The 12868-nt window shown below is 46.7% G+C and overlaps 1 protein-coding gene across 9 annotated transcripts in view; it reads left to right on the forward strand.

The window, feature by feature from the left end:
- Fhos (Formin homology 2 domain containing) overlaps positions 1–12829 on the forward strand; it is a 59434-nt gene extending 46605 nt beyond the window's left edge. For 4 of the 9 annotated variants that reach the window (XM_069061110.1, XM_069061130.1, XM_069061169.1 and 1 more), the window contains 9 exons: positions 2070–2128; positions 6223–7134; positions 7185–7322; positions 7420–8282; positions 8829–9425; positions 9481–9698; positions 9754–9946; positions 11719–11992; positions 12260–12829. In XM_069061110.1, coding sequence (XP_068917211.1) covers positions 2070–2128; positions 6223–7134; positions 7185–7322; positions 7420–8282; positions 8829–9425; positions 9481–9698; positions 9754–9946; positions 11719–11992; positions 12260–12333 — 3328 coding nt within the window. In that variant the 3' untranslated portion in view covers positions 12334–12829. Of the gene's footprint in view, positions 1–855; positions 1187–2069; positions 2129–6222; positions 7135–7184; positions 7323–7419; positions 8283–8828; positions 9426–9480; positions 9699–9753; positions 9947–11718; positions 11993–12051; positions 12119–12259 lie in introns of all 9 variants that reach the window. The other 5 variants (XM_069061120.1, XM_069061186.1, XM_069061158.1 and 2 more) reach the window with 3 other exon arrangements.
- The last annotated feature ends 39 nt before the right edge of the window (positions 12830–12868 follow it).

Raw genomic sequence — 12868 nt, forward strand, 5'->3', positions numbered from 1 at the left:
ATTTTTTTCCGGAACCATGACGAATAGAGTGTCCGCTCTGACAACGGATTCGATTCGTACCATGATGGGATCTTTTGGTACATTTTCCCAATTAATTCGCGTTAGACAGCAGAATTTGTTGTGCGATTTTGGAAAAGCACGCCACCTGGCCGCTCCATTAACTCCCGACAAGGGCAAAATCGTCTTGCATTGTTCCGCCGTCACGTGTACATAATCGATTAACGATTAAAAATTCGATTACTTCATTACTGTTAGAAAATAGTAATTTGGACGCACGACATGGCACACTTCGACCCGGCTGGATTCTAATCTCGTAATTGAAATGGCGACCTTATTGTCGTCGATCTGACCCAAAACCGCGTCATTGTTGTCGACGGGAATGTTTTTTCCTCCTCCTTCGTGGCATATTGTTCGTGGGAAAATGGCGTTTTCGTCCGAATTTCCGTACTTTCACTCGGCGTTACTTAATCGAACCGGCCAAATATGGCGCACCGAACGGTACACCGGGAAACAAAAAAGAAACGATCCCGGCTGCTTCCTCATCCTCCCTGGCCAAAATCCATCCTCGACACCTGTTCGGAGCGGATCGGGGCCAGCAGGCATAGGTAACCCAGTGACCGGAGTTTGTTCTTCTCCGGCGTGCCGGAGAACCGAGATATTTATGCAATTATGTGCCCAGCCCCGTTCGGCTCTCCGTCGGCGCGATTCGATCGGGTCAGGTGCGAGCGGCGGCCCCGCGACCCGGCGGCGGCGCGCACCGCTCCCACCGACGCCAGATCTGAGCCTCATCTCGTCACGCGGAGCCACTCCGTATATGCGTCGGAGACGTCCTCTTGGTGCAAACTCCCATCTCAGATCCCGATCGAGCTTGAGCGATGGACTTGAAGACGCGCGACTACCACGTGACGACGCCCGGGGGCGGCATGCTGGCCCAGTGGCTCAACTCGCTGGAGACGAGGTCGTCGCTCTTCTGGCTGCACTACGTCGACGACGACGACAAGCTGGCCAACTCGCTGGAGTCGACGGAGGCGTCGACCGGCGACGACACCGACCACGCCGACGACTACCTGGACGACGTCCACGACGTGTTCGCGCCGACGTGTCGCAGCATAGCGCACCGCGAGTCGGACCTGCTGCTGGCCCTCACCGAGAACTGCACCCTGGGGCCGGTCTGTTACTTCTGCAGGTAACTACAGGGTGGACTCGCAAATGTCGCCACGTGATCTGTGAAGGTCACCCTTCATCGTTTTGGTGTAATTTCTCTTTCGTTGCCGTTGCATAATCGTAAATTTTGCGAGGCCCACGCGGTTGACATTGCAATCGACGCCCACTCCGTCGCATTTAAATTCGCGGTCTAAAAGTGTAAAAGTTCAGAGAGAGCGAATTTATGGGCGCAGAAAATTATGCGGGGCTTGTAAATTTTGGTGCTTTCTCTCTTTCCGAAACTAATCCGGACCGCGCGGTAAATCAGAGGAAAGGGTCGCGTTTGACAGGTGCGAAATGTCAAATCTGGAAAGTGCGAGCGCGAGCGCCACCTCAGCGTCCACGTTCGTAACCTCCATCCGTCAGGAAAGCTCGTCAATTATGGCCATTACCGCGGTAATGGATGCCGGCGCAATTTATTGTTGAGCCTCAATTAGAGCGAATTCTGACGTCGGCCGTGACCCAGAGCGACGTTCCCCACGGGGAAGAGAGACGCGAGAACCGGGCCGCCGTTCGATTGTTTTCCGCATTGTGGGTCCGCGAGTGGGGCCCCCACGCGTCGCCGGATTTTCTCTCATCGCGGAAAAAATCGATTAAGACAAAGCGTCCCGTTTACGCGGTCGGCTGGACCATCATCGATGGATGGTACCGTTGGTCGGTCTCGCATAAGACGCAACAATGGAGCAACATTATGAATATGGTATGATCGAGCGGAAAACCGCAGCGGTCGAACGGCACCGTTAGGGGAAAAAGTCGACCCGATCGAGTGACACCTGGCCGGCCGGATTCGTGTCTGATTGATTTCGATCGGTGGCGACGCACGCTTCCGGATTCTTCTGATTTTTGATTTTTGGTGATTGTTCCAGCAAGAAGAACTCGATCGTTCTTCGGACGCAGCTGTCGGTGAGGGTCCACACGATCATCGGTAAGTCAAATTAATTTTTTCTTCTCGATTTCTAATTTCGCTCGTCGCATCTTATATTATGTTTTTTTTTGGCCCATTGTGTTCTGCAGCCGGACACTTTTCGAACACTAAGTTTACTTTCGATTCGCCAATTCGATTGTTGATAACGTTCTGCACGGTCTCCATTACATTATCGTCATATTGTTACGGCGTGGCCTGTCGGGAGGTACTTTCTCGATCAATTTGCACAATTAGAGTCGACCTGCACTCCGAGTAAGAGGAAAAAATGGGGAATTTTTTGCAGAACACGCGACCAAAAAAAATCTATTGCGCCGTTTCACCTCCGGGGTGTGTACCGAGACGAGGGAAAAGTTTCCGCTCGAGTTTCGTCAGAATTAATTGGATTTCGGAAGAAGAGATTTGAAATTCTTATTTGCTGCAGAAAAAGTGGAGCACTCCGTTGTAATGAGTGCCGTGTCAATGTTGATAATTTGTAAACAAGTGAAAATAATTGTTTATTTTTTCAAAAGATATAAAAAAAGAATTGTCGAATACGAGGGTGATTCATGATTTAACGTCCCTAACGTAAAAGGCGCTGAGTGACAAGTGATAAACTATGTAGTGGGTCACTAGAAATTTTTCGGAACGCAAGATCTCTTCTCATCTCCCTGTAGTTTCTCTGAATCTGTCATCCCCGATCACCCGTATCTCTCCTTGTATTTCCCCCACATTTTCCTATATCTCCCATGGCAAACAAGTGAAAAGCAGAGAGATTGACCATTAGAAATTTTTCGGGACAAAGGATCTCCCTGTATCTTCCTTGAATTTCTCACCCAGATCTCTCCGTATCGCTCCTGGATTTCCCTGTATCTCACATCCAGGATCTCTCTGTATCTCTCATCCAGGATTTTCCTGTCTCTCTGTGTGTATCTTCCATGGATTTCCCTGTATGTTTTTTTTTGCTCTCCTTATATGTATTTTTCATCCAGCATTTTTCTATCTTTCTCTCTGTAGACATTTTTCGGAACAAAGGATCTCCTCTGTAGAAGATCTCCCTAAATTTCTCATCCAGGATCACTCGGTATTTCTTCTGGATTTCCCAGTAACTTTCATGGATCTCCTACACGGATCTCGCTGTATCTGTAATCCAGGATTTCCCGGTATTTTTTTTTGGATCTTCTTATATCTTTCATCCAGGATTTTTCTATCTCTCTCTGTGTATCTCCCATGGATCTCTCACACAGACCTCACGGTATCTTCCATGGATCTCCCTGTATCTCTCGTCCAGGATTTCTTTGTATCTCGCATCCAAGATTTTCTTCTATCTCACTGTATCTCTAATGGATCTCTCATCTCAGATCTCGCTGTATCTCCCCTGGATTTTCCTGTATCTCTCATTCAGAATTTCCCTGTATTTCTAATGGATCTTCTTGTTTCTCTCATCCAGGATTTTCTTGTCTCTCTGTGTGTATCTTCCATGGATTTCTCATCTAGGATCTCTCCGTATCGCTCCTGGATTTCCCTGTATCTCACATCCAGGATATCTCTATATCTCTTCCAGGATTTCCCTGTATCTTTCATGGATCTCCAACACGGATCTCGCTGTATCTCTCATCCAGGATTTCCCTGTATGTTTTTTTGATCTTCTTATATCTTACATCCAGGATTTTTCTATCTCTCTGTGTGTATCTCCCATGGATCTCTCACACGGACTTCACTGAATCTCCCTGTATCTCTCGTCCAGGATTTCTTTGTATCTCGCATCCAGGATTTTCCTCTATCTCACTGTATCTCCAATGGATCTCTCTAATCTCAGATCTCGCTGTATTTCCCCTGAATTTTCCTGTATCTCTCATTCAGGATTTCCCTATATTTCTAATGGATCTCCTTCTATCTCACATCCAGGATTTTCCTGTCTTTCTGTCTGTGTATCTTCCATGGATCTCCCCCCGTATTTCTCATCCCAGATCTCGCTGTATATCCCCAGGATTTTCCTGTATCTCTCATTCAGAATTTCCCTGTTTTTCTAATGGATATGCCTGTATCTCTCATCCAGGATTTTCCTCTATCTCTCATGTATCTCGTCTGGATCACCGTGTATTTCCCATGGATATCTCATTCTGGATTTCCATGTATTTCCCCGGATCTTTATGTAACTCCCTTAGATCTTGTATCTTCCTATTTCTCTCATGGATCTGTATCCATCCATCCAGAATCTTCTTGAATCTCACCTGTATCTCTCCTGGATCTCGAATCCGTGGCACAAATAAACCTGTGTCTGTCTGTAACTGTTTCCGAATTTTTTTCTTTAGGTCCTTTTTTCACGGACTCAGCAATAATTAAAGTCCATTCAAAAATCAAAAAACCACCACCTGTTGCTTTAGGTTGGTAAAATTTAAAAAATCCTAGGTAAATATTTTTTCATACTATATTGGTAACTATAAATTATGACATTTATTTGATTCAAAATAAAATTCAGTTGCTTTGAATTCCGTTCATATTGTTTTATTAGCAGCACGTTTCATTTATTTATTGATTCTTATTATTTTTACTTAAACATGCCCAGAAAAACAAGACATTAATAAACACTTAACCTCAAAACTACAATTCTCACCAAATTTTACACTAAACAGCGTTGCCGATAGTAATTATCGAGGAAAATGCTGGAAAATGGTGGTTTTTTGATTTTGAATGGACTTTAGATATCTGGAGTAAATACAGGGTGTATCTGAAATACGTGTGTTAATTTTAACCAGTGGAAGAACTCGCCAATTTATGAAACTTCTTTCTATAACATTTTGCAAAAGTATTCCAAATTTTTTTTGCCCCCCAATTTTTACCAAACGAGTTGTTTGGTGTGATTAACTAGCCTCTATTTTTTTGTAACTATGAGAATTTTCATTTACTGTAGTTTCAATTTGGTTGTAGGTCGTAAAATTTTATTGGATATTATGAGCGATTAACGGGCACAATGGTTGGGTTTGAAAAGGTTGGGTAGCGGCGCGTGCCGTTTGCCGTACAATGCAAATATACCAAATGTACAATACAACCCTGCTAAAAATATTACCTGCTAGTGGTAAACTAGGATTTATAAGCCCCGCAAGATCTTTAACTTAAAGTACCATAAAATTTTACGACCTACAACCAAATTGAAACTACAATAATTATTTAATTTTTTTTATAACAATATGTATAACTTTTTGGCAAGGTTCCTTACCCATAGGCGGGTATACACTTTGATGGCTAATTAATTAAATTTTAAATCAATTTGTAATGCTTTTTCGTAAAAATGTTATAGAGAAAAGTTTCATAAATTGACGAGTTCTTTAAAGTTCTTTTAAGTTAAAATTAACACACGCATTTCAGATACACCCTGTATATTTGTTTGTTTTTTTTACTTCATTAAAATTTATAATTTTCGATCGATGCTGACAGAACAGAATTAATAGGATCAAAAATCGTAAATTTCTTCGACTCTCTGTCACACATCCTGTTCATTTAAATTGTCAATTAGAATAATTAATTGACAACCAGAGTTTCACTGGTCTCACGAAACCACTTTTTACTTTACGTCAAAATACCGAAAATTCATTTGCTGGATCTGTTTTCTTTTACTTTTTCCTCTTTACTTCGTTTTTCAATTTTTTCTCTTCCACATAATACATAATAAGTTCTTTCTTTTTCCCGTGACAGCTTTCACGTACATTTCCGTCAACCATTTTTCACAAATTCCTCCGTCCGATTCAGCCGTCGCCAATTCTTCTCTTTTACCTCGTTCTTTTTCTGTCGATGTCTTCACTTGACACTTTAATCCGTCTCGATAGAGTTGTTTCCCATTCGATTGCGATCATCGTACCAACCCGACAACCGTAAAATGCCACGGCAATAACTCATCTCCGCGATGTTCCAGACCCATCGGTCGGTAACGATCCAAATTTGCATAACCACAATGTTGCAAACTGCCAGTATTGGCTCACCGCGAGAAATCCAACCAATTTGTGTGCAATTGGAAAAGTGCAGGTCAACATGATCGGTCGTGCACGGAACGTTTGATCGTTGTACGCACATGCAGAATTCATAAAATTCTTCACTCTCACCGTTCGTGTCAATTCCAGAGAAACTGCTCACTTCGGAAGGCCGCGAGTTGCGCCGCGCCCTCTTCTCCCTCAAGCAGATCTTCCAAGAAGACAAGGATCTCGTCCACGAGTTCGTGCAGAATGATGGACTGTCGTGTCTGATCAAGGTGGGCTCCGAGGCCGACCAGAACTACCAAAACTACATCTTGAGGGCGTTGGGGCAAGTGATGCTGTATGTGGATGGGATGAATGGAGTGATGGACCACAACCAGACCATCCAGTGGTTGTACAGCTTGATCTCGTCCAAGTTCAGACTGGTGGTCAAGACCGCGTTGAAATTGCTCTTGGTCTTCGTGGAGTACACGGAAAGCAACTGCATGCTCTTGATCAAGGCCGTGCAAGCCGTGGACTACAACCAGGGGGTTCTGCCGTGGCACAACATCATGAAGCTCCTGAAGGACTTCGACTCCGCCGACACCGAGCTCCTCATCTACGCCACCACGCTGATCAACAAGGTCCTGAACGGGGTCCCCGATCAGGACACTTACTACGACCAGACCGACGCGCTGGAGGAGCAGGAGATCGAGAGGATCATCCAGCGCTACATGTCCAAGCCCGGAACAGACCTGGACCTGCTGCAGCAGTTCCAGATCTACGAGGCGGTGCTCCAGTACGAGGACGGCGAAGAGATCGGCGGCACCCCGATCAGACACCTGGACGAGAGCATCAGGAAGACGCTGAGGAATCGCAAGTCGGTCTCCGAGGCGAACGAACGGCGCAAGAGCCGCAGACACTCCACCGGAACCGCCCCCCATCGGCAACCTCTCTGCCGCAACAGCATCAACAGGTCCTTGCAGATCAACAGGGAGGAGGACAACGAGTCCTCGAGCTCGCAGTCCTCCGAGGTGAACGCGTCGCAGCTGAACGGCTGCTACAAGGACAGCAACAAAGGTGAGTGTCGAGAGTGTGGTGCGAGTTTGGCTCACGTTTGGCTTGCTTAGCGACTGACGCCGGCGTCACTCCCGCTTTGCGAAGACGCAGGGAGAGGGCCGAGCGCCAGAGGAGCTTCATGCGGGAGCAGCAGGAGTCGGCGGCGCTGCTGAAGCAGAACGAGGAGGACAAGAACGAGAACGAGATAGGTGAGCGGCGGCTGGCAGCTTTGCGAGAATGTCGCGTGTCCGTTTTGCAAAAGTCGACCGTACCGTGCACGTCCGATGTTAATCGTGTGTCTTGTAGGGAATTACACCAACGCCCTGCAGCAGCGCATCGCCAACGGCAACCTCAGCCGCAAGGACATCACCATCATGAACGCCGTCAACAAGATGGACTCCGAAGAGAACCTCACCAAACAGCCCTGGATCCTCTACGACGACACCCAAGCCCCCCCGATCGACGAGAACGGCGAAAACGACAACGACAACGACCGAAACGTCCGCCTCCAGCTGAAGCGCGAGAACACAGTCAAAGACCTCACGCAGAAGCTGGCCAACCAGAACATCCTCCACAGCCCCTCCGACGAGAACAAGCCCAACAGGATAGGCGACATGACCGGCCTCATCTCCAAAGCCAAAGAAGGCCTGGCCAAGTCCAAGTCGAAAGCCGACGTGATCAAGAGCCCCACCGCGGAGTCGCCCCCGAAGCTCGAGGTGAAGAAGTCGGAGAACGAGCTCAGGTGGGAGGAGCTGGTGGCCAACCTGGACCGACCGTTGAACCTCTGCGACATGGACTTCACCGACCTGGCGAGCGACGACGAGGCGGATGTGCTGGCGCCGGCGGCGGTCTTCAACGGCATCCCGCCGCCGCCGCCTCCGCTCAAAGAGAACGGAGCACCGCCGCCTCCGCCACCGTCGGGGAAGGTGCCGGCTCCTCCGGCCTTCGGGGCGACCGTCCCCAGGTTGTCCAAACCGTCCGAGACCAAGATCCCCATCAAGAAGAACAAGAAGACGGTCAAGCTCTTCTGGAGGGAGGTGCGGGACGATCCGGTGTGCGCCCTCAAGCTCAAGACGGGATTCATCTGGGACGAGCTCAAGCCCGTCACCGTCGACACCCAAAAGCTGGAACACCTGTTCGAGTCGAGGGCCAAAGATCTGATCACGAAGGTAAGACAGTCGGGGGCGGCGATCCGGTACAGTTCTTCCAATCATTTCTTTGGTGGAAGCATTTTTACGATTTTGAAGCTTCATTCAATATAATTCGTTTCTTTTTTGTTTTCTTTGGTGATCCGCACCTGGCATGGCCTCAGGAGGTGAGTCATTCAGTTGGGTGGTGGTGATGGCATTGTTGATGCATTTTGTTTTTTGCACTACCCTCGCAACAAGCACTGCTGCCGACGAGCAGCAGTGCGACGTAGACCCCTCAGAGTTCCCCCTCTAAATCGGAAACCGTTCTACTTAACCACACTTTCTCTCCAGTAGTGCCAACCGAACGAGTGTCGGGTTGTAGTGTGCTCTTACAGTTGGTGTGCTTGATCGGTCGGGGACGGAGTCTGCTTTTTGGACCGTCCACTCTCTCACACTCCACACTCGAAACAGAACTGCTGTCTTGTATTAAAGCATGGTAAATGGTTGTGGTACTCCTGCCCTCTCTATCTCTCGCTCCGGTTTTCCCCCGAATCTGACCGCAGACTGATCGTGTCCTTCCCCCAGAAACAACAAGAGATGAACAAGAACAAGGAGATCATCGTGCTGGACCCGAAGCGCTCCAACGCCATCAACATCGGCATGACCAAGCTGCCGCCGCCCAGATCGATCAAGACCGCCATCTTGAAAATGGACGCCACCATAATGAACCGCGAGGGAATCGAGAAGCTGTTGACGATGCTGCCCACCGAAGAGGAGAGGTCCAAGATACAAGAGGCGCAAGCGGCCAATCCGGACTTGCCGTTGGGGAGCGCGGAGCAGTTCCTCCTGACCTTGGCGTCGATCTCCGAGCTGCCGGCGAGGCTCAAACTGTGGGCCTTCAAGCTGGACTTCGAGAACTCCGAACGGGAGATTGCCGAGCCCTTGATGGACCTCAAGCAGGGGATCGAGCTGCTGAGGGCCAACAAGACCTTCAGGGGGATACTGAGCACGCTGCTCTCCATAGGGAACTTCCTGAACGGGAACGAGGTCAAAGGGTTCCAAATCGACTATCTTGCCAAAGTACCTGAAGTCAAGGACACGGTCCACAAGCACTCCCTTCTGCACCACCTCTGCCACATCGTGATGGAGAAGTTTCCCGACGCCACCGATTTGTATTCAGAGGTGAGGAATCGAATCGAACCATCGATTATTCTTCACTTATTTCTTCCTCTTCTAGATTGGCGCGATCACGCGAGCGTCCAAAATCGACTTCGACGAGCTCGCCCTCAACATCCAGAGACTCGAGTCCGACTGCAAAGCCTCCTGGGACCACTTGAAACTCATCGCCAAGCACGACGGCTCCACGATGATGAAAGTCAAGATGTCCGATTTTCTGAGCGACTGCGCCGAGAGGATCATCCTTGTCGGCATCATCCATCGGAGGGTCACGAACAGGTTTTTGTGACGATGACGCGATCATCGCTCGACACTGACGTGGGTTTTTTTGCAGATTTCTTAAATTTTTGCTGTGGTTGGGTATCCCTTTGCACCAGATATCTGACACCAAACCGAACGAATTTTGTCGAATAGTGTCGGAGTTCGCTCTGGAGTACAGGACGACGAGGGAGCGAGTTTTGCAACAGTTGGAGAAGAAGGCGAACCACAGGGAGAGGAACAAGACCAGAGGAAAAATGATAACAGATGTAAGATTCGCGATGCAATCTTGCAAGAGTGTGAGGTTATGTCCCCATCCCGCAGTTTTAATTTTTCTCAATTATTCGCTTAATTCTTGGCAAAAATGAAATATTTGAGTCAGTTTTCGTGTAATCGTGAATTCGGAGGAAATATTTTAGAAATTTAATGCACAGGTGCGTGATTGAGGTTATGTCATGTCTACCGCTACATTCTCAAATTTTCACCTTTAAATACCCGCAAGGTCAGGTTTTTGGCTTAATTCTTGAAAAAAGTCGAACCAATTGTGTTAATAGAAGTTCTCGACCCTTTTCAAATTATTTGCGGCGGAAACATTTGATCTTAGGTCGTTCACACATTTTCAAATTTTTACGTTTGAATAGTAAGTAGCGAGGTCTGAGCTTTCAGGATTCATAAAGTTGGATATCGAATCGACTTTCTATGAAGTTCGCGAAGAAAATAATTATGGAAATTAATCCCAAATAACCGTGCAAATATTTGTGGTTATGTTGTCCACATCACTACATTTTCAAATTTGGACAGCTAATGATCGACAATTTCCGGGTTCACTCTCGATAAAGTCGAATATTCAACCCATTTCTGGTGTTATTATGTAATTTCCGAGGAAAAGATCTTGGAAAGTATTCGCACCCATATTATTTGAGGTTATGTTGTCCTCATCGCTAATTTTAAAATTTTCTCGTCTAAATAGTCTCCAGGTGACGATGTTTTGCTTAATTCTTCATGAAGTGAATTACTGAACTGATTTCTTATGTTATTATGAATTCTCGAAGGAAAAAAGCATGAAAATTATTCGCACAAGCACGTTGCAATTGTTTGAGGTTATGTTGCCTGCACAGCAACATTTTAAAATTTTCACCTTTAAATAACTGCAAGACATTAAGTTTCGAGCTTGATTCTTCATAAATTAATAAACTTTAACCAATTTTTTGTGTTACGAAGAAAATAGTCTCGTAAAATGTTTGGCCTAGCACCTTGCGAATATTTGAGGTTATGTTGCCCCATTTTCAAATTTTTCGAGCTTCATAAATTAATAAACTTTAACCTTGCGAATGTTTGAGGTTATGTTGCCCCATTTTCAAATTTTTCTGCTTTAATCCTTCATAAAGTTGAGTATTTAAACCATTTCTATGTCATTATGAAGTTCTCCAAATCTCGGAAGTTATTCAAACAAATTGCAAGATTTTGTACAGGTCACATATATACCAGGTGGCCCTAACAAATATCTTTTCAGTCTATTTCGTTACATTTGACTTAACAAATATCTTTTCAGTCTATTTCGTTACATTTGACTTATTTCGAGACTATTCCTGATGTTTTGTCTTTCGGAAAGTAAACTGCAGTCCAAGAACGAGGAACGAGTGACAGAAATCACATGACCCACTTGATTCTCGCGATTTGCAATATTTACGTTTGTTCTTGTTGTGTCAAGTCTTCGTTGCAATCTCGAGGATTCTTAAATAATCACGAAGCATAAAAACTGTAGCTTTTGTTGATTAATAAGTTTAATATCGACACGGTCATCGATTAAATGTCACTTTTGTGAACTTCTTATGTGGCCTACTAAACTATATTTCTTCCATTCTCGATGACCTTCTAAGATTCTCCAATTTAGAAGAAAATATCGAAGTCACGTGACCAACTTGATACGTTGATTTTTTTTTTGTTCTATTTATTGTTTTTCTCTTCCACATCCCGGAAGTATCACATATTTTTCCACAATCTTCGAAGATTCGATCGTGTATTGTTTTTGTCTTCTCAGATCGGCAAATTCCGGACCAAGGAGGACCGCGCCGACGCCGAGCTGCGCCAGCTCCTCGGCAGCGATATCTCCGACGTGGAGAGCATGCAGGGGACGCTGCCGTGGCGACGCACGCGGCGCGACTCCAACCGCTCCTTCCTGGGCCAGGCGAACGGCAACCTGACCGACGGCGACGACGAGATCCTCGAGAGCCTGGTGAAGACTGCGACGAAGGGACCGTCGAGGACGGCGCCCCGGGAGCGAAAGCGGACGCGACACGCCGATAGGAAATCACGTAAGTGTGCGCCCCCACCGCCCCTGAACTGTACACTTGATTGTCTTGTATTGGAACAGTGAAGCGCTCGCGCACGAGAGAAAACAATCCGTTCGGTAGCAGAGACTCGCCCTAGATCGGCGATCGGTATGTGGGTGTGTTGCGATCGTGCATGTGCTTGTCCCGCTAGGCTAGGGCGCGCGTCCGCCGCGCGCGAATCGCATGAGCCGCGGCGGTCGCGCGCGCGTCCACGCACCAGTCACACGTCACTAATTTTTCTGTTCGCAGTGAGGAGGACGCTGAAGAACGGCCTGTCCGAAGAGGAGAAGAAGCACCTGTCGGCCTACATCAAGGGGTACTAGGGGCTCCCCGTCCTTCCTAGGGAATTTTTACATTTTTTTAATTTATTCTAGCGCATCTGTGAGATGTTCAATGTATACTACAACCGACTTTGTTATGTGATAAGTATGGCTGCTCACTCGTCTTTGTTGTTTTTGTATTATTTATGGAAAGAGAGTAGTTAGGAGCACACCTAGAGGTTAGGTTTTATTTATTTACTGTATCAGAGGGATGAGGCGGCGCTGTTTGAATGTATCGTTTGTTTTTACAATGTGCCTTACTCAGAACGGCCACACCACACTAGTCTTGGTCTTGCTCGTAAATTAGTTTTTTTTTTTGTTTTCCTCTGAGCGTGAGTGGATTTTGTTTTGTCCGAGTCGAGGACGCATCAAGACAGACTATCACTTAATCGGTAGAGTTTCTATGGACTTTTTTATTTTTCCTTTCATTGCTGTGTTTATGTTACTAGGTAGATCCCCGTGGAGAATTTACCTACAATAAATAAATTTTGTTATGATGCGAGCTGGTTTCCTTCACCCTCTCCCCAAACGCCTCCTC

This window comes from Tenebrio molitor, chromosome 1 (genome assembly GCF_963966145.1).
Source record: "Tenebrio molitor chromosome 1, icTenMoli1.1, whole genome shotgun sequence".
In the NCBI taxonomy this organism is placed as follows: domain Eukaryota; kingdom Metazoa; phylum Arthropoda; class Insecta; order Coleoptera; family Tenebrionidae; genus Tenebrio; species Tenebrio molitor.